General features: G+C 38.8%; 1 protein-coding gene across 3 annotated transcripts; it reads left to right on the top strand.

Annotated features, from left to right (window-relative positions):
- Positions 1-1023: 1023 nt before the first annotated feature.
- Positions 1024-10152, top strand: RB195_011996 (uncharacterized protein; the record flags this gene model as incomplete). 3 transcript variants are annotated; one of them, XM_064193648.1, is made up of 20 exons in its annotated part: positions 1024-1163; positions 1278-1501; positions 2092-2230; positions 2292-2396; positions 2501-2609; positions 2671-2755; positions 2815-2890; positions 5471-5523; positions 5583-5686; positions 5777-5858; positions 7403-7477; positions 7653-7819; positions 7994-8065; positions 8143-8238; positions 8349-8514; positions 8798-8905; positions 9022-9176; positions 9585-9730; positions 9798-9927; positions 9997-10152. In XM_064193648.1, the coding sequence occupies 20 exons, from the start codon at positions 1024-1026 to the stop codon at positions 10150-10152; spliced, it is 2388 nt and encodes a 795-aa protein (XP_064051231.1). The 3 variants fall into 3 exon arrangements, with proteins under 3 accessions (XP_064051231.1, XP_013308831.2, XP_064051232.1); XM_013453377.2 differs by lacking the exons at positions 5471-5523; positions 5583-5686; positions 5777-5858; ... (8 more) ...; positions 9798-9927; positions 9997-10152 and adding exons at positions 3808-3823; positions 3871-3916; positions 4012-4044; ... (2 more) ...; positions 4400-4413; positions 4468-4506; XM_064193649.1 differs by lacking the exons at positions 1024-1163; positions 1278-1501; positions 2092-2230; ... (2 more) ...; positions 2671-2755; positions 2815-2890 and having other exon boundaries at positions 5481-5523.
- Between the last annotated feature and the right edge of the window lie 9186 nt (positions 10153-19338).

Here is a 19338-nt window from a genome sequence, read left to right as displayed (position 1 = left end):
ATCTAAAAGTCTAGTAGGCACACTATTAGAAAATATAGAGTCTATTCACTCTGGAAGGAATAAAAAAAGTGTTGTAAGAATGTCAGCAACAGAAGCAGTATTGACAGTTCAGCTAGCTACTAATACGCCATTGTTGCTGAAGACAATATTTATTGAGAAAATTCGTATATTAAAGCTACGCGAGTCTTTCATGGCTAAACTACGATCATTTGGAAGTTTTTGGACGCAGTCAACATGGGGAAGCTCGTCTTCGTTGTGGTGAGCTAATCTTGAATATTTCTGAAGCGGCGAAGATGGCTTGCTGATAGTCGTAGTTGATAGTTATGGATTTCACTCGAAATATTATCGTTGATCGACGTCGGTGTTGTTGGTTCGGTGCGACGCGTGCATTCTTGCTAACCTCGGTCCATTCGATGCGGCTGTACGTATGCTATCTGAGAGTGAGCTGAAGAGGGCACTCATTCGGCACTTGAACATTACTCTTAAAGAATCTATGACATGTAGGCTAGAGCTGCCAAGAGAAAAAAGGAAAATAGAGCTTCCAGAAATAAGAGTGCAGTTGAGTGCGCCGTCTTTCTCCTCCTCCCAACAACATTTTATTCTTGAATTCAATGAAGTTTTGAATTAGGATGTTTGTAATGCGATTTATTTTCTCTCACCTTCTATAATTCACATTATTTGATGCAAACCAATATTCGCAATAGAATCCGTACCACAATAGAATATCAATATCCGTATCATAATTGCACACGTAATGGTTTTAGATTACATTTAGATATTGTTCGCTTGATGAGGGAAAGAGCACACAAAAATTCACAACTCGAAATAATAGAATTTTCGAGCGAATACTTCCTGTTGCTCTCCTTAGGACGTTTCTTGTCTGACTGTTCAAGAATCCGATTATCGTTTTTCATTCAATTTCCAGGTGGTAAATGTTTGGACATCGCTGCTAATATCACTATGGATTGGAATTTTTACATTTTATAGAATAATTGTAGCAAACGTTTCAGTTAAAGTGTTTCAATGTGCTCTGAATGGCACACACATTCACTTTTTCTGGAAGTGAAACCACGCGCCGAACTAGCGGCGCTGTTCGTCGACTGCCCTCAAGATGAACACGATAGTGGTGATACTGGAGATGAAGATGGGGATGGCAATAAAAAGTAGGTTCCATAGCATTGAAAATCCAGTGATTTCTGCCTTACTTTCTTTTTATAATATATCATTGGTGAGTCCATTATATTGTAAAACATTAAAATGCACTCATTTTTTTTCAGAAATGAATCGTTGAATTTGGTTCGAGTTAGCGAACATGGTGTGGAGTTAGGAGTGCCACTTGACATAGCCGAAAGTATGGGAATGAAGCAAAAATTGCCTCGGTACCATGCTAAAATCTCAAATCTCACCTTATATCCACAATCACTCTGCGCACCCTCTTGGGCTGATAATAATCGACTTTTTACCTGTAAGCTTCATGTTGAAGGTGAAGGATTGCCACTTGGTGAGTTTTCGGCTCTTTTTTCTCCACTTGAAATAATTATCACTTGAATCTGTACAGCATTCTCGTGGGTAACCTATTATACTTGAATTGGTGTTCTGTGAAGTTGTTTAGAACAATCGTTGTTCTCTTCCCCCGCTCCCCCCTCTTCTTCTTCTTCTCTTGTAATTATTGCTTGTTGTTTTCGGACTCGTTAGTGCCTACAAAGTAAAAGGCATGGATGGTGTCAACACTTTTTGCCAATTTTGATCTACAGTGCAGTTATTGAAGTGTTTTGGAATGTTTACAATTCATATGAGGTAGTCCAATTAAGTGTCAAAGATTTACCATCTGACACAGACAGTCTGTTTACATTTCCGACCTTTTTCCCTAGATTTTGCTATTCAATTAGACAGGAGACATTGAATTTTTTTGAGAGGGCGAATCATTGCGATAATCACCTACATCTCTGATTTTCGATTCTCTGTCTGTTCTCTGGCAAGGAAGCCAGTATTTCAACTACAATGCAAAGATCGATGCAGTTTTTTTTTGCAATCAGATCAAATTATTCTGCAAGGGGCAATTTGAAAAGTTTCGAAGTCGCACGATTTCAGTGCCAAAAACATTTCATCGCCTTGCTAGTGATATAAGCAATACGGAAGAGCTGCAGGAGTACTGCAAAAACGCTGCTGGCGCAAGTGTTTCTCTCGAATGCGCTCAATGTGGCAGGCCAATTGTGGAAACGAAACCTGGGTATGTCAACACTCTCTATTCGTGCAATATTGTAAAAATATGACTATGACCTTGATTCTAGAGATGTAACACTTTCATGCATGCCAAGTGATGATTGGCTTGAAACATCACCGTCTGCTGATTACTACTGCCGTGACTCATGTGGAGCTGGATGTGACCCAGAGCGGTAAGAATTTCAAGAGAAATTAATTAATTATGGTATGATTATGATATAATTATGCAATGTTAATTACTTAATTAACATTAAAAAATTGTATCAGTGTGTATTAGGCATAGTAAGAAACGTGATGGAACGGAATCAGGGAACATGCATCCGGATTGGTTCCCTACCATCAACCGATTCTTACTCAGTCACTCTTATGTTGTAGTGAATAAAGAGGTATCGCTTTTCTCTGCGTTTTTTTTTTTTTGCCTGATTTCCCACGTTCAAATTGCTTCAGAGTTTGTTTGATCCCGAAATGTGCCATGACAGCAAATTTCTTATGTGTCGAGGTTGCGACGCGGAGCTGGGGACAGTAGTGAAAAGTGAGAGAAATTGTATAGAAATGTTTGTTAAATAAATATTACTAAAGTACTTTTTCAAGATTGCGACCAAATTATGCTCTTCCATCATGCTGTTTGCACGTTGTCCGTGAATTCGAAGTCGTTTATCAAGACAAGGTATAGTTCCCATTGATAATGAGATAGTGATTTTCCGTTAAGTCGTGATGCTTCGTTTGCCGTTTATCTACGTTCAGATACAAAAAGTTTTAGTCATTTTGAATTTATGACATCATCTTACTCATCCCGATTTATATCATGCGATGACCTATATCGTTCCTGACATCGTACGAGAGAGTACTTTTTCGAAGAAGTCTTGATTTATTACTACCTTTTTGTTTGTAAACAGAGCATGTGCTTGCTTGAAGCAATGCTGTAAGTTTAGAGATCTCAAAAACATCAAATACAATATTATAAGAGATGTTCATATCCTTTATTCGACTATCGCGACTATAAAACAGAAATAACTTAATTTTATCGTACCTTTTCTGAATACAAAGTACCACTCGAAACACTTCTTAAATATGCTTCACATTTTTGGTGATGGATGATCTATTAGGAATTTCTAGCATTGAACGTCTGCGCTGAACTACACCAAAGGATAATTGGTCCTAGTTTCTGTCATTCTGAAGTCAGAATGATTCCAAGGCTTGATTTTCCACTTTGTTTTAAGAGCTAGGGTACTACTGGATCTGGTAATAAAAAAAAAGTTGTGTGAGTGTTGGAATTGTGAATCTTGCTGTGAATTTTCTGCATCGCCGGTTGAAAATATTGACCAAAATCCTTTATTCGCCTACTTATAAGTTTTGGAATATATATATATATCGTATTATCGTGATTCTTAAGCTGATTTCCTTTTATGTAAAGCAAGTAAGGTTTGTAAACGTAAAAGATAGCTAGAGATCTTTTTGGAAAGGTGAACTTTGTTCTTTTTTTTTGGAAAGAATTTTAACAGCGCATAATATCGCCAAAAGAAATAATGTGCATACAAAGGTACTGCAAATGTCTTTGTTAAAAGTCCATGGTATAACTTCTAGATTCCCCGACACATCGGTTTTCTTTGCACAACTGGTCCTCTCTTCATGCGAAGCACAATCTAGTCTGAAACTAGTTGTGCGATCGTTAGACAAAACACCACATGTACTGGTAAGGACAATACTTTTTTCTTTCACGCAATGATCATAACGCAGTTCCTCTGTTTACGATATGGCTACTGGATTCGTATGTGGTGGCTGCTTCAGGCGAGCTTCATTCAGCAGAAGAAAAGACAGAAAGTAAGTTCTTCAAATCATTACATGTAAATTCTTTCACGTATTTCTCACCATTCAATTGTGTAATTCAGGTGAAATACGTCCATTTCCGGCTGTGAAAATGCTTTACAAGGTGTTCGATGCGCAAAGTGCTGCTACGTAAGTTGCTGAACGGTTATTTCGAGTAACATTCAGCAGATCATATAGGTTTTGCAGCGATCCACGCGCCAACGGTGAAGATGCAAGCGTCGGCTTGATAGATGTACCACTAGGATGCTGCTTGCAATTAATTGAACATCTCTTATTGAGCAGTCATTCATTGCCAGTACCATGCAGATCCGTTGGCCAGTTTTATGTAGGGTTCCTGAAAATTGCTGAGTCTTGGTGAAAACGGTGAACTTTTGCACTAAGTCATTGTATACCTTTCATTGTTTCCGTTGTTTTTAGGTTGCTCTTGTTTCTGTTTACTTCACTTCTGAGCTATGACACAATTTCTGTATTGATATTCGTCAACTTTCTACTTCTCCTCGTTTTTCTATTATCCTTTTTTTATGGTCTACAATACCTCAACTTTAAGACTCATCTATCGGTGATACTTGACGGTTTTGGTTAGATATTAGTAAGGTAGATTAGATATTAGTGATCATGTGATTTTACAAGTTCGTTTTTTTTTTGCTTGACTTTAGAAATATTTACTGTTTCCTTCGCATTGTTTTCGTACACAACGTCGCACTCAATTATGTGTAGGGAGATAGCGGGAGTAGTTGTTACAAGAGATTGAAATAAAGCTATATGCTAAGGAGCAACTCGTTATACCCTACGAGGTTATGGTATCAAGGCTCGACTCTTCCTCACTATACGATGACCATATCCAAATATCTGTCTACCTTTGATTGTACAGGATTTATACTCCTAGGGGGATAACCAGGAGGTCCATTCACATAACCCAATGGTCAATATTTGCCGAGGAGAACTTTTGGGGCGTCAATTTCGGCACCGTATCTGCGTCAGAACGCCGCTGACACGCATTTGGGGAACAATTTTCTTGAGCTTTCTAATTTCAGTGCGACATAAGTGTGCTTACATCGTGTCGGTATAAATCCATTGGAAAATTCATAGAAATTCCCGCTTTAGTCGTAATTTTGTTTTCAAATGCGTCCCTCTGGATTGCCGTTGGATGGTTGTAAGTTTTCGATTTCGTTGGAGCCCTTTTGGCTCGGCGTCTCCACTTTTTGGGTATCTTTTGGGACCGTTGCAGTCATTTCTAAAACAATATCCTTTCCATTCGATTCATTTCAGCCAGGACATTGGAAGGAATTAGATCCAGTTGTTTTTTTTTGTTGGTTTTTTGTATTTTAAACTGCAGACCTATGTTCTTTAAAAGTGCATCATTCGCAACGTAAAGAAAAGAATTGCTTTGGTTCTATTGGTTAATTTCTACAGTATTTAGCTTGTCCAAGATGCATATTTTATCGTTGTTCAGGATAACCATTCCCTCCACTAGTGAGTTTATTCTAAGTAAGCCCTACTTTTGGGAATGCAGATTTGAGTGCACATTTTAGAAACGGTTTTCGGCAGCTCACTGGGTGAACGGGTAGTGTCAAAAGTGCTGAGGTCACAACAGGTTCGATGTTTGGCAGTACCGGGTGGGAAAGAAGTTTTCAAGGTACGAATTTGGTGTCAAATTATTTCCATTATTCAATTGTTTGGATTTCCGTTTCTGAAATCTTTGGGAAATATACGGTGATGTTCTTAGCGTAACAAACCTCATCTGAACGTTGGTACTATCGGTCACGTTGATCATGGAAAGACCACATTGACATCGGCAATTACCAAAGGTATTTTTTTAATTGTATTTGTTTGGTAGATTTCTTTAGCTTGCTTTCGTAGCAGAGTTCTTAGTAGGAGGAAACGTTTGCTTCTTCTTCTAGAAAGAAGGGAAGAAAAGATACGCATTGGTGAAAAACAAAGTCAAAGTTGATGTATTGTGCAAGAACCCCTGGCTGAGAAAGTTATGTTGTCATTAGAAAGTTATGTTGTTCTCATTGTATCTAAGCATTCCAATACTCGCTATAGTATAGTCGGGTCAAAACGACATGAAGTTTTGTGCACTTGCGTAGGCGGCTGCGTTTGAAGCGCCGGGGTGGAGTTGGCGGTTGGAATCGACGTGGGGTCATCGCGAACTGTCAAGGGTCCTCGCTCGATCATAACCGCTACGTTCCACCGCACCGCCGCGGGCGCAGCCGCTTGCGCAACTACACCATGCTTTGTCTTTATGTGTATGTTTTTACCGTCGTACTATGCACATTGGCCGAATTGTGTAGATGCACCGTTTTTGACTCGACATGGATGTATTTATTGTCGCAAAGTTTATCGCTGACAGAATTGCGCCAATTTTTTAATCACATGTAAAGTAGCGTTATCGATCAAGGTAGATTTCTGTACAATCGTCGACAAACTTTTTGTAGCTGGATTAAAGCGTCCTGAAGCTCGGTACACTTGCGTAAGCTGCTGCGATTGAATCGGTGCGGTTGGCGTTGAAACAGAACCACTGGTAGCTTCATTCCTACTGCAGCGATAAGTGGTGCTTGCAAAGGTCTCCCTTTGGTTCCATTCGCTTGCGGTGCCAATTCTGGTGCAGTTACTTACATTGCTGCATCAAGCTTACAGACGTCACCCCAAAATTCTGGGGTGGTGTGGGTTTAGGCGGGTAATGCTTATACGGGGTCGTAGATTGTGGGGAAGAGGGTGATTCCGTTCATCTCTCCCTGTGTTGGTGGAAACGGGCGACCCCGGAACTGTTTCTTACGACTGTTTCTGTTTTTATGCGCAACCGTTGCGCCCCGTTCCTCCTGCGATTCGTCCGAATAGGTTTTCGACGAATCGCAGACGAGAGGGCGCAAAAGTGGCGCGCTGCAACAGAAGCCGTCGTAAGAAACAGGGTCGTCCGTTTACACTGATACAGGGGGAGATGAACGTAATCACCCTCTTTCCCATAATCGACGACCCCTATAGGCATTACCCGCCTGAAGCCCGTTCCACCCCAGATTCGTTGGGTGATGCCTTTAAGGTAGTTTCAAGGTAAGCATACTGTAACGCGAACAGCTGTGCATTTGTCCATATGATTCTCAGCTGTCTTCATCGTACAACGCACTCGAATTGCAGTGCATGTGATACAGTGATCTGTGAAAGCAGTAGACTTTGCAAAGAGTATAGTTATCAGGAAGACATCTGAAATTGCTTTCTGATCTGCTAGCTGTTAGGGAATCAAATAAATTCATATTTACATATCGGCTTTAAAATTTTGAACTTTGCTTTAAAGTACATTTTCTTCTAAACTAAAAGAATAAATGAGAGTTATAATACAAATAGTCTATTTCAGTCTTAGCCACGTCGAAAGGTGCCAAGTTTAGAAAATATGAGGATATTGACAACGCACCTGAAGAGAAGGCAAGAGGTACTTCACTTATTCATTTTCGAATAGCGTTGCTCCTTTGACTAGTCTACTTTTCCATCATTGTCATTCTTTTTATTACCTTGTATCTGTATTATATTTGTTTATAATTTTCTTTCCTAAAACTTGTTTCACATAATTGAACGCATTGAGCCCAACAACATTCTGGTTCATTCAGGTATCACTATAAACGCCTTTCATCTTGAATATGAAACCGCGAAGCGTCACTATGCACATATTGATTGTCCTGGACATGCTGATTACATCAAGAACATGATCACCGGAGCAGCACAAATGGAAGGAGCGATCCTTGTCGTTGCGGCCACCGATGGCGCAATGCCACAGGTAGTTCTTTTGAAGATTTTGAAAATGCATGAGTAATTTGAGGATCTTTTTTCATTCTTCTATTGCAACTGCATCTTTATGAGAAGGTGCGAATCTTAAAAATGGGATGTAAGATTTCTTTAAAATAGCTATAGGATACTTATAGTTGCGTCAAAATTTCTGTTTGTTTTGTAGACTCGTGAGCATCTCCTTCTCGCCCATCAAGTTGGAATTCCTCGTGAAAATGTCGCAGTGTATTTGAACAAGGTGTGATTTGTAGTTATTTTATTCCTAAAATAATTAACTATGTTCTTCGATTTTTATTAACTATATTCTTTGTGTAGGTTGATGAAGTTCCGGACCAAGAGACCCGTGAGTTAGTTGAAATGGAAATCCGTGAATTACTCAATGAATTCGAGTATCCTGGAGACACCGCACCAGTTAGATTTTATCTTCCTTTTCATATATTTAGACTTCATAGGAAATCCTAGTAATTATAGTGAACCGTTTATTGATGCAGTTATTTCCATTCATTCATTCTGCTGTCTAGGTTATTTTCGGCTCTGCTCTGTGCGCACTTGAAGGGAAAAAACCAGAAATTGGTGAAGAGTCTATCAAACAACTCTTGAATGTCCTCGATGAAAAGTTCGTTATTCCGGAAAGAAATGTAAATACCGAAGCCATGTTTGCTGCTGAACACGTGTATTCAATCCAAGGCAAGTTGTTGTTACTTTGATTGGTAAAAGTTTCGTATGTTTTTCCTTTTTTTTTGTATTTTCGAAAAGATTTACACCAATAAGTTACTGGACGGATTTTGTTCTTCACACATGTATGGTCACAGCTTTAGATTCCTAAGTTACTAGGTTGGTTTTGAGAACGTAGACTCTTTTAGGAGAAAATCGTTGTTTTTCTCTCTTCTTCATGTTGTACAATTCTTGTAACTGAAGGAGTTTTCAAATCTAAGTTTTACTAATTTGACGTACATGATTATACTTGTAGGCCGAGGAACTGTTATTACTGGAAAGCTTGAGCGTGGAACGTTGAAACGTGGTGACAAGATCGAAATCATTGGTTGTGATAGGGAAAACACGAAATCAGTTATTTCTGGTAAATTTGCTACTGTTACGGCAGAAATCTTCTATTATTACATAGTTTGTATCCTAATGCTAAGTTTGTATCCCAATCCTTGTGCTCTTAGTTATCTTGCATCTTCACTACCACAGGGCTCGAATCGTTCCGTAAGACAGTCGAGCAGGCGGAACCCGGAGATCAGTTGGGAATCTTGCTTAGGGGTCTCGGACCGAAAGACGTCCGAAGAGGTTGCGTTCTATTGCCCCAGGGACACAAACACAAGGCAACCGATAAAGTTAAGGCACAGGTGAGTATTTTTTGATAAGTTTTATGCGAAACTTTATTTCTCTTGTTCTTTGTTTAATGGTTAGTTCTAGCATTTAACGTTAGTTTGCACGCTTTAAAGCCCATGTCGATGTTGACTTTCATATTTTGTATATTTTCCATGAGCTATGCGTGCGTTGTATATGCTACATATATTTTGAGTGGTTTTACTAGTTACGTAAAATAACCACGCCAGGTTTTCTGACAATTTGTATTCCTGTATTTTCTTCCGAGAAGTTGACGTCGAGGAAAAAGACTATATCAATACGAATAGCTATTTGCGGCATTATTTGTGTTAGAAAATAGTGACAATGTCTGTTGCCAGAAGATTTTGGTCAAATACTTCCCAACAGAGTTATATTATGAAAAACATGCCATTCATTTCTTTTAGCTCTACATTCTCAAGCCATCTGAGGGTGGATCTAAGGTACCTTTAGCCAATTACTTCAGTGAGCACGTGTTCTCACTGACATGGGATACATCTGCTTTGCTTAAAATTAATGGAAAAGACTTTGTCATGCCTGGAGAAGCGGCCGAGTATGTTTTCTCTTTTTTTTAGAACTCAGTTTTGCTTGAGTCCTCATAGAAATTCATTATTATTCAGAGTAGAGTTGCGACTAAGTCAGAAAATGTTCATTGAACCTCAACAACGATTCACAATCCGTAAAGGAACTACAACAGTTGGAACTGGGGTCTTCACAGAAGTATTACCACCACAAACTGAAGAAGAGAAGGTAGATATTTGTAGGCTTTGTTTTTCTTCATCATGTTTGAAGTATGTAGTGTATTTTCAATTTTTACAGAACCCTAAGAACAAGAAAAAGCTGATGAAGGCAGAGATGGAGCGACTTGGTTTCAATCCTTACGGAGAATTGATGGAGAAGCGATTGAAGCCGGACTACTCGAATTCGCCCAAGGATAATCCAGCAGCGAAGGCATTCGAGGGAGCTGAAGCATAAAAATACTTTGTACTCGTGTATGTTTGCTTTTTTGCGACCATCTGTTCAGTTTCCAGTTATCTTAGTAGACACTAGTTGTTAGATTGTTTTCATTTGTTACTTTGTTTTGACGTTTATTTATATGCACAATTAATTAATCCTGTAAAAAATTGTTGAAGGAAAATTCAAAGAATAATATGTTTTTCTATTTCAGTCTTGAAGTGAAAACAAGTACAGGAGAAGCAACAAAAAGGATGTCCACCTTTTAGAAAAACCAATTACCAAAAACCAGCTGGAGAAGCGAAAAGTTAATTAAGTTAAGAAGCATTACATATAACGCGTTGGATTCGGGTTGCGCTCATCCTCTTTTTCACTAATTGTGTCAGAAATGGATGCATTCTTCAAATGTTTCTTTTCTTGCTTAGAAAGAAAAGAAGAATTTTCGTTTTCCTCATATGCAAACGTCTACTTCGCAACGTGTTCCTGGCTGAAGTGGAAAACATGCAATTCCACAAACTCGCATAGGAAATGAGATCCCTTATATTTCGCTTGCTGTTGTTGTCGTTGTGCTGCTTCATTTATGATCAGACAATGAACTAACGCCCGCAATAGAGTCGTCAAATATTGCAAGTTGTTATGATGAGAACCACAAAGAAAGGTTGAGGTAGTTCTGGAATTTTGTTTTAGCCTCGAGGACATTAAATATGTTTTGAACACAAACAATTGTACGAGAAAAACTGAGTGAAGAGCCTCAAAAGCGAAACAAATGATGAGAATGAAGAGAACCACAACAGTTGCAGAAGATTTGAAACAATACGCCTGGATTGTAGTGATTGACCTGTTGCCACCTTTGAGGGCGCTTCGTTTCGAGGAAAGGTTTGAGTCTTAGTAAAACTATACACCCTCTTTTTTTTTTAAACAAGAATCAGTGTCGAAACTATGTTTATCTTTAATTTAACGTAGTAAGTAGTGGCTCACTTAGAAATTAATCGGAGCTCATTAGTTGATTCAACTGGATTGGAATGCATAGTCGCCGTTATTGATAGAGAAGACGTTAGTTGCTGTTTGCGTCGTTTTAGGAGAGAACCTACCAATCTCCACCTATTCACTTTACTATTTATTTAGTTACTTTATTAAATTTCAAGCTGTATGTCCAGGACATCACTTCCACTGCCATTTTTGTTATCACCGTATGAATCATTTGGCGAATCACTTCCTTTGCAGCTACTGATAAAGGATAAAGGCTACTGAACAAAGAAGTGCAATGTTACATTTGTTAGGTCAACATTAGTTTAAAAAATTCAGATCACATTTTCGTAATGAGTAAACTGTTACTATAATAGCATTCTCGGAATAGAGAGTAACGTGACGCGACGTTTGTTTTCCTATCAGCGGAAATAAACTATGAATTCCATGAACTGTGGTTATAATGTAATATTGCAGTGGTTCTATCGCGTCTAATGAAGTCAATATCACCTCTGAATTACGGTGAAGAGATTTCAATAATCGTTACTTCATCACTTCTTCGTTCCTGTGTTTAAAATTTCTCAAATTTGAATTTGCTATGCTGTGACATTTAAAAGAGAGAAATTAAAAGATATCAAACGCACTTCGCATTCATTCGCTCTCGTCAGTTCTTGTTTCGACGAAATGTATAAAGTACTAATAATCAGCATCCAGGCGAGGTTATCGCGAATTGTAGCGATGAGTAGTCCCAGCTAAGGTCCCACATTTCTGGGTTCTCACCGCTATGCTACATCGCACAGCTTCGAGCGCAACCAATTACGTAACTTCAGTTCGTTTTGACCCGACTGTAACAATACGTAACCTGTAACCTGCACAGAGCTCCTTCTACAGCATGCGGAGAACTCACAGACTTCTTTTCTTTTTGCTCTTTAAAGTTTTTTATTGTTATTTCGTGTAAAAGGTCCCCACGATCCAAACCGCAGCTCAACCGCTCCGTTTCGAGCGCAGCCGATTACGCAACCGCACCGAGCTTCATGTCGTTCTGACCCGACTATATCCCATGTTCATATCTCTCTTCAATAGACCCATATAAAAATATGAGATAGGGATCCGACTCAGTTGAATATTATTCAAAACAGTTTCTAATCTATGCCGATCAATCTACACTATTAGGCACGGCCTTTTTTGCTCTTTAGCGATATAAACACATGGATTCAACACCAGTTCTCCCAAAAATTCCCTCAGTATTTGACGAGTCAACATCAAAATCTGGCCTTTTTCAATTTTATGTGTCTGAAGAAAAGGTGTTCCTAGGGAAAGAACACCGCTCCTCTCGAAAACCTCTGGAACGTCTTCGCTATGTGGAGGCGCTATGTGCCTATGGGCAACAGGGCCAAATTGTCGGGACCATCCGCAAGATTGTGTACAATACGGACATTCCCTACTTTTTCACAGCAGGCCGCGATCAGTGAGCCATGTGTCAAACTCCTCATTTGACACATTGTGCCCGAATTCTGCACAAGAAGTATAAAATGAGAAACCCCTAAGCGTACGTAGGGTTCAGAAGTAATCCTGTGCTCCTGACACGTTTCATGACGCCGACAAGTGGGTTTATCTATGACCTCAAGGAGTCCATCACAAGCCCACCTCGATCCTAACAAAATGAAGTTTAGACCCGGGAAGAATTGCGCGCATCCATCGACGACACGCTTTTGGCTCGAATCCAACATTGCCGATAATGCGGGTCTCGCCGTGAAGCTGCATACGATGCGGCTCGTGAGGCACGTGTGATCCGCGCGACGGTCAATACTAGCTGCGAACAGCTGTTCCAGTCGGTAACATCGTCTTCTGCGGTGCTTTTCATCTATTTCTTGTTAACGATGTATATGACCACAGCTGGTTACATCTAGGGTCTGCTCCAGAAACCTCCGTTCTGAGGATTTCTGTGGCTGGTTGCTTTAGAGCGGAGCAAATATCGCCAGCACTTCACAGCTGTTGTATTTCTCGTATTTATTTCAATTTGTGAGTCGCAATTCTTTTTCTTACAACTTCTGGAGAGTTACTTCAACTTCTCGTTAGATTCACGATTAGTCAAAGTACACGAGCTGTGTGGATTTGGTAGAAACGAGTTCCTAAGTCATATATTGATTTTTAGACGTATTTAGGCCACTACATGGTTATTGATTACTTTTTTTTATTATTTGGCTTATTTGACTTGTTATTTGGTCAAATTGATAATTCCATGTACTTCTTCCCATTAATTTATTTCCAAAAAGTCACAATCTTACTTTCCATTTCCTTTCACACCAATGATTTTGTTCCTGTTGTTCTTTTATTTTTTGTTCTAATCTTCTTTTTCTTCTTTCTAAATACGTACGATTGAAAAATCTTCTACTAACCATCAATTCCCGAATAATTCCTCAGAGAATAGAAAAGAATGAGGTTACGAGTCATGGGATTCGTGATTGGTTTCTCCGATCTGTGACAATTGTTTACTCGATCGCACCCACGTCTCGTTGATGTCTGGTAAATTGATGTTTGGAGCCATATGATGATGATTATGATGTTTAGCTTCATCTATCACCTACTAGAATGTAGGTTATTCGTGAAATGATCCGTAAATTGATCAGTTCACACTTAGATTCTCATTTCTTCCTTGTCGGCAGTGGGAAATTAGACTATGTTAGACTGATTTATCGACATGGTTTACGTTGTTCCTTCACTTTTCCCTCCAATTCATTCTATTTGTTCGCATTCGCATCAGATTCGCTTACTTTTTTCACTTGTTCACTGGGACACTTTTAAGAGGGAACGAAATGTTGATGACATTCTTGTAGCATCAGAAATAGAACAAAAAAAGAGTTTCATTTATTTGAAAGGTTTCGTAGTTGCATAGGCTTCGGGAAGCCCTACTTTGCATAACAACTACCTTTTTTTGTTACTAACAACCTGATTCAATCAGAAGGAAATGTTTGCAAATTTTTCGCAACGTATACCTGGATAATTACGTTGCAGAAAAAAAAATGTCGCTGTTCTTAGAGACAAGCTGTCCTTTTTTTTTCTCCTGTCATGTACTTACGCTTCAGTGCTGCAGAACGAAATCCGTACTAGTCTTATTGTCGCTAAGTCATTAGACACACTATGAAACCGGATTTTATGAGATTTTGGTACAAATCCGATCATGTTTTGCGCGACAACTATTACGGTTATATTTCGATTTTCTGGGCATCAACATGTTTTTCCAAATTCTGCAGCTGCATATGTTGATAAAACATTGCAACTTGACAGAATTTGATTGTAGTGCTTACTATCGTTTTATATTAGAACTTATATACTCTTATTAAAGGACTCGGGACGAATCGATTTGAAAAATTTGGAACCATCATTGGTTTTTGCGCCTGTCTTCGTTCTTTCCATGAAATTCCGTAGTGTTTTTATTTTCACGCAGGCTACATTTTTTTATTTTTCCCTTGTTTCCTGACAGCGCAAAATGTTTTATCTTTTATTTCTCTCTCATTTAATTCATTCGCTGCGAACTTGATGTCTTTGACTTAGTTAAATTTTAGTTAACTTATTCATTAACAATAATACCCTTACTGTTCCTCATCAACTTTTCCCTCACAATGTGAAAATTCTCGGCATCAAATTTCAGATTTTTCTAGAATCATTGTGTAGAATTTTCACATGGCACAGCCTGGTCTGAAGAAATGTTAATGTTACTATTTATGAAAAGATTTTCGGGGACTTTTCTTTTGTCGAATATGTCCATCGCTTTGAAGATGCGGTTTTTCTTATACATTATATTCGGGGATTTTCCAATAGATTCCTAAGAAATGCTCCAATTCGCTGCTGAATGCATGTTAACGAGCGAACTGCGACGTTTCTATCGCTTCTTATGTTTTTTTTTTTTCATTTTTCTTGCGATTGCTCGTCATGGCATAGTCAATCCTGCAATTTGAGCTCAACTCGTCGGTGCACTTTTTCCCACAACCTCTTATATGTGGTACAAGTGGGCCATTTGACGTCATCTGAATGAGTGCCGTCCTTTCGTATTTGGCGTATATTTATGTGAGATGAGTTTGAGCGAATGTGGAAGAGGGAGCACATCAACGGAGGACACTCAGACGAGTATCGTCTAGGTCTCATACGCTGTGTACTAGCGAGAATGTGGACGGAGAAGCTTGGTGGCTGCCGCTCAGCTATCGATGCGCAAGCGGTTTGGAGCCCTAGGGCATTAGCAATGGAATCCGCGACGCAAAATGTGTCCCAGCGCCCATAAACACCGCTTTCCGGTTGCTTCTCGACCACTTGTGTGGTTCTAATTGAAGTTCCGGAGAAGAAAATGAAATTAGTTGCTGGGGATCTTCTAATTTCCTGTACTTGTACCCTAGAAAAAGACTTCAACTCGTATAACTCGTCTCGACACGATCATTTTCAGTACTTAAGGTTTCCTTTACTATTAAAGCTTCACCTTGATCCAAATCTTCTTCCTACCGTAAACCTGTTGCTCAGATTATATATTTAAATCCTTTGATCCTTATCGCGCTTCATCGTCTTTAAGCATAGTTTTTGATAGTTAAAAGAAAGAAGTGTACACGAAGCTTTCGGGTTTAGGGAATAGAATTGAAGCTTGAAACAGGACGTCATTTTCCTTTTTCTTTCGGAAAGCAGCTCTCTAAAATAACTTCACTGTCAGTCCTATTTGTGTCATTTCAATGGTGTGTTGTGTAAATATGTCAGTCAACGTTTATACAGCTGACATTATGAAGGTTTCCAGGAAAGAACTCCACAGCAAATATTCACAATTTCGACTGTGGAAGTTTTTGAGGGTGGGAGGGGGAATGAAAATGATTGTATTCTGTCCTTAAAAGATAAGAAGATTAGTACTCTTTCAGCATATGTCGAACTATGTTTATTCCAGGTTCAAGAGTATTTCTGTTTCTTTTCGCATAATGCATAGAAAATTTCATCATTGGAGGTAAGGAAACATGATTTTTCTTAGATGTGAGAATTATCAACACAAACTGTCCATGGTTCTTCACTTTTGTTTTATTGTAGTTTTGAATTTTACCGAAATAATTGTTGGATTGGCTCCTTTTTCGGATTTAAGGTAATAGTATAGAACTAAGTCATTTAACCCGGAATCGTACATGGGAGTGGTCCATGCTCGTTATATTCTTTTTTTCTTCGGTCATTTTACTATGTGGCTACTGTATTTGTTTTTATTCGTCTTTGCCACATCTTTTCTGGCACCACGTTGAACGTGATAAATAAATAAATAAGATTAGAAATCATGTTACTGCAGTTACGTTAATATGTTAACAATAATTCTGTGCGAGCGAAATATTTCCAGTACAGTAGGGCATAGATAGAGTAGAAGGAGATAGAGACTGCCCACTTACGTTCAGTTTACTTTGCGGATGCGGAACACTTTACGGATGATTTTCACTTTTTCGCCAACACTTAAGGAAGAACTTGACTGTTTGGATCTTTTCCGTATCTGTATATGTCAAGTCGTGTTTTTGTTCGATCTGTGGTATGTCTCTTCTTATAGATCTCATGCACTTCTGTGAATTCTTGTTCTCTAGTTCGTAGAAGTCATATTGCACGTAGTGACGTTTTCGTTAACATTTTCTTCACATCTTTGTCCTATTTCCTACTTTGGCTACTTTTCCATTGAATTTGCTTCTGCTTGAGTTGTTTGCACAAGAATATCGAATTATTTCTTTTCTCTTTTTTTCTTTCGGTTTCGTAGTTAACGTCAAAGAGAGTCATTGTGCTGGAAAAAGCTTCTTTTTTTGTGTTTCTACTATCTTTGATGGTTGAAGCTCACTGTTTTGAATATTCGTTGCTTATAGTATTCTCGTAGGTGGGTTTGAAACTTATTTTAATCTTGTGGACCGTTGTCGGTTAAGTCAGAAACATATATGCGATAGTATTAGCCGGTGATCCGACTTTCTCCATTTTTGGAAGGTTGGCGAAGTGATCCCCTCACTTCTGGAAGGTTGGCGAAGGGATCCTCATCGCTTGAGCTGCACCTCATGAGTCAGACCCCCTTCACCTGAGGAAGGTCCAGCTCCTCCCTATCGCACCTATGGTTAGAAGACACATAGATATGTGCGTGTTAGCAGTGTGCTTGAAAATTTAATGTATCGCGTTTAATTGCTTTCCAAGAGCTCACCTTTTTCTAGTAAAGCTTCATGCTTACGTAAACATTATGCTGGCCTGCGTATCGTCTGATGAATAAAACGTGTTGTTCTATTCCTAGATTTTTCTGGCGAATTGATTCAATATTGTGCAATAATGTGGAGTTTCTGACGTATTATCTTGCATTGGATCTCGTCTACGCCTAGTTTCTTCATGATGAACAAATTTTCGATCGAAATTCCGTGGAACGTCCACTATTGGAAGTAACAACATTAGTGTTGTGCTAAAAAATCACTTATAATTATGGTATAAAAAATCTGCATTGTTCGATGATGATGACGTTAGCTGTGGAAGTCGTTTTGCAGTCTTCAGTCATTGTTTTCGTCCAGTGCTACCATTTTCTCAGCACATAATCATATGGTTGCAGTCAATAGAGAAAAGGTCTGATGTTTGCTATGACCGCACCTGTCACTTTACGTTTCATTCGGTTATTGAGTACGAAATTGTGGGCAAGAATCGCAAACAAAGAAGTGTATGAAAATCGAATCGTACGATCGTGAATTTGATCTCATTATATTGGCGTTGACTGTTTGTCTTTGTTGATTTCGTTGTTTTTATTCTTTCGAGAGGGTGCATATCTATCATTTAGTGCTTAGTTCCGCCATTTTATTCTGGGAAATGTCCTTCCTTTTTTTTCGTCCTACCGCAGATTTCTTTTTCTCTCTCCACAGCTATTATGCGTGTGTTGAGTGATCGATATAAGTCAAGTTGTCGAGGTCGCGTTAAGAGTTAGTTCCTTTACTCCTACAACGGCGAACTAATCAAATGTCAACGATAAAACCGAGTTTATGACTGTTGTCATTAAGTAGTAATGTGCTGGGTGCAAACAAGTACCGCTCGCTGCTCGGCTCCGTTCATTTTCCCTTCCCTGAAAATCGATAATCACTTTAAAAAGCTTAGATGTTTGCATTTTCCGGCTTTGTGATCGACTAAATGTGATCTAGAAAGACTTTGTAGATCATTGTAATCTTTTATTGATTACTGATTAAGCAGTGACTGTGAGTTACTGATTAAGTGATCAATGCATGAGTTGTTTTTTTTTTTGCTCCAGGCCAAGATGAAATTTTAGAAACAACTTCTTAACCCTTCGAATACGTATTCATAACTGTCATTTGAACTAGATATAGTTGCTTTTGATCGAATCCTACTGTGTTTCGATTGATTGACTCATTGATGAATGATTTTTCGACTGAAGGCGGTTATTTGAGGGTAATCGATTTGGAATTCGATCAGTTAGCACCTTCCTAGCTGCTCTTTTGAGAACATTTCCGGCAAAAACATAATTTTTTTTTCACTGAGATATACGAACCATGACACTGGAATCCTATTCAGAATTGTAAATGTCAGTCACTTTGAATTCACTCGTAAATGATTTGCTTTCATGTTACTTACCACCCAAGGATTAGTCTGTTTTAAAATTTCCTCGACATTTTTCCATTTTGTAGTGAGAGGTTGCTTTTAGTAGGCTTTGGTTCCCGTTAGTATTGTTTGCATTGTATTAGCGAAAATGTAATGCTTATCGAACTTATTTGCTCCGTTAAATTGCGAGATTTTATGCTATATCTCGTTATGCTGACGTAATTTCCTGCTATGGAATCTAGAATCCACCATAAAAAGAAAGGGAGCGCTCCACACTTTTGGCATTACAGTATATTAGTTCATGTTCTGTCCATTAGAAATGCATGTCGATGTTAATGAATGTGTGCTAAATGTACGTGGTTGCACGTAAAAGCACTCTTCTGATGCAAGCGCTTAGACTTCCCTCCGAATCCTCCAATTCGCAATCATCTGTGATTTCGAAGAAGTTTCTACTTTAGTTCCTCGGCTTTCTCCTCAATCTCTGGGGATGTGACCTCCGAAAAGCAGGTTTTCTAATGATTTGAAGCGTATTTCTTTTTTTTCAGTCAAGTTAAAAATAATTCCATACGTTAGTCACATTTGCGACAAAAATCTGTCCTTCATCACATGAACGAAGACGATGCGGCCGAGTTTTGTTGCTGTCGAAGACATGCTTTGAACATTACTCACCTTTTA

This window comes from Necator americanus, chromosome III (assembly GCF_031761385.1).
Source record: "Necator americanus strain Aroian chromosome III, whole genome shotgun sequence".
NCBI classification, from domain to species: domain Eukaryota; kingdom Metazoa; phylum Nematoda; class Chromadorea; order Rhabditida; family Ancylostomatidae; genus Necator; species Necator americanus.
Note: the sequence above shows the minus strand (reverse complement) of the source record. Positions and strands in the feature narration are given on the sequence as shown.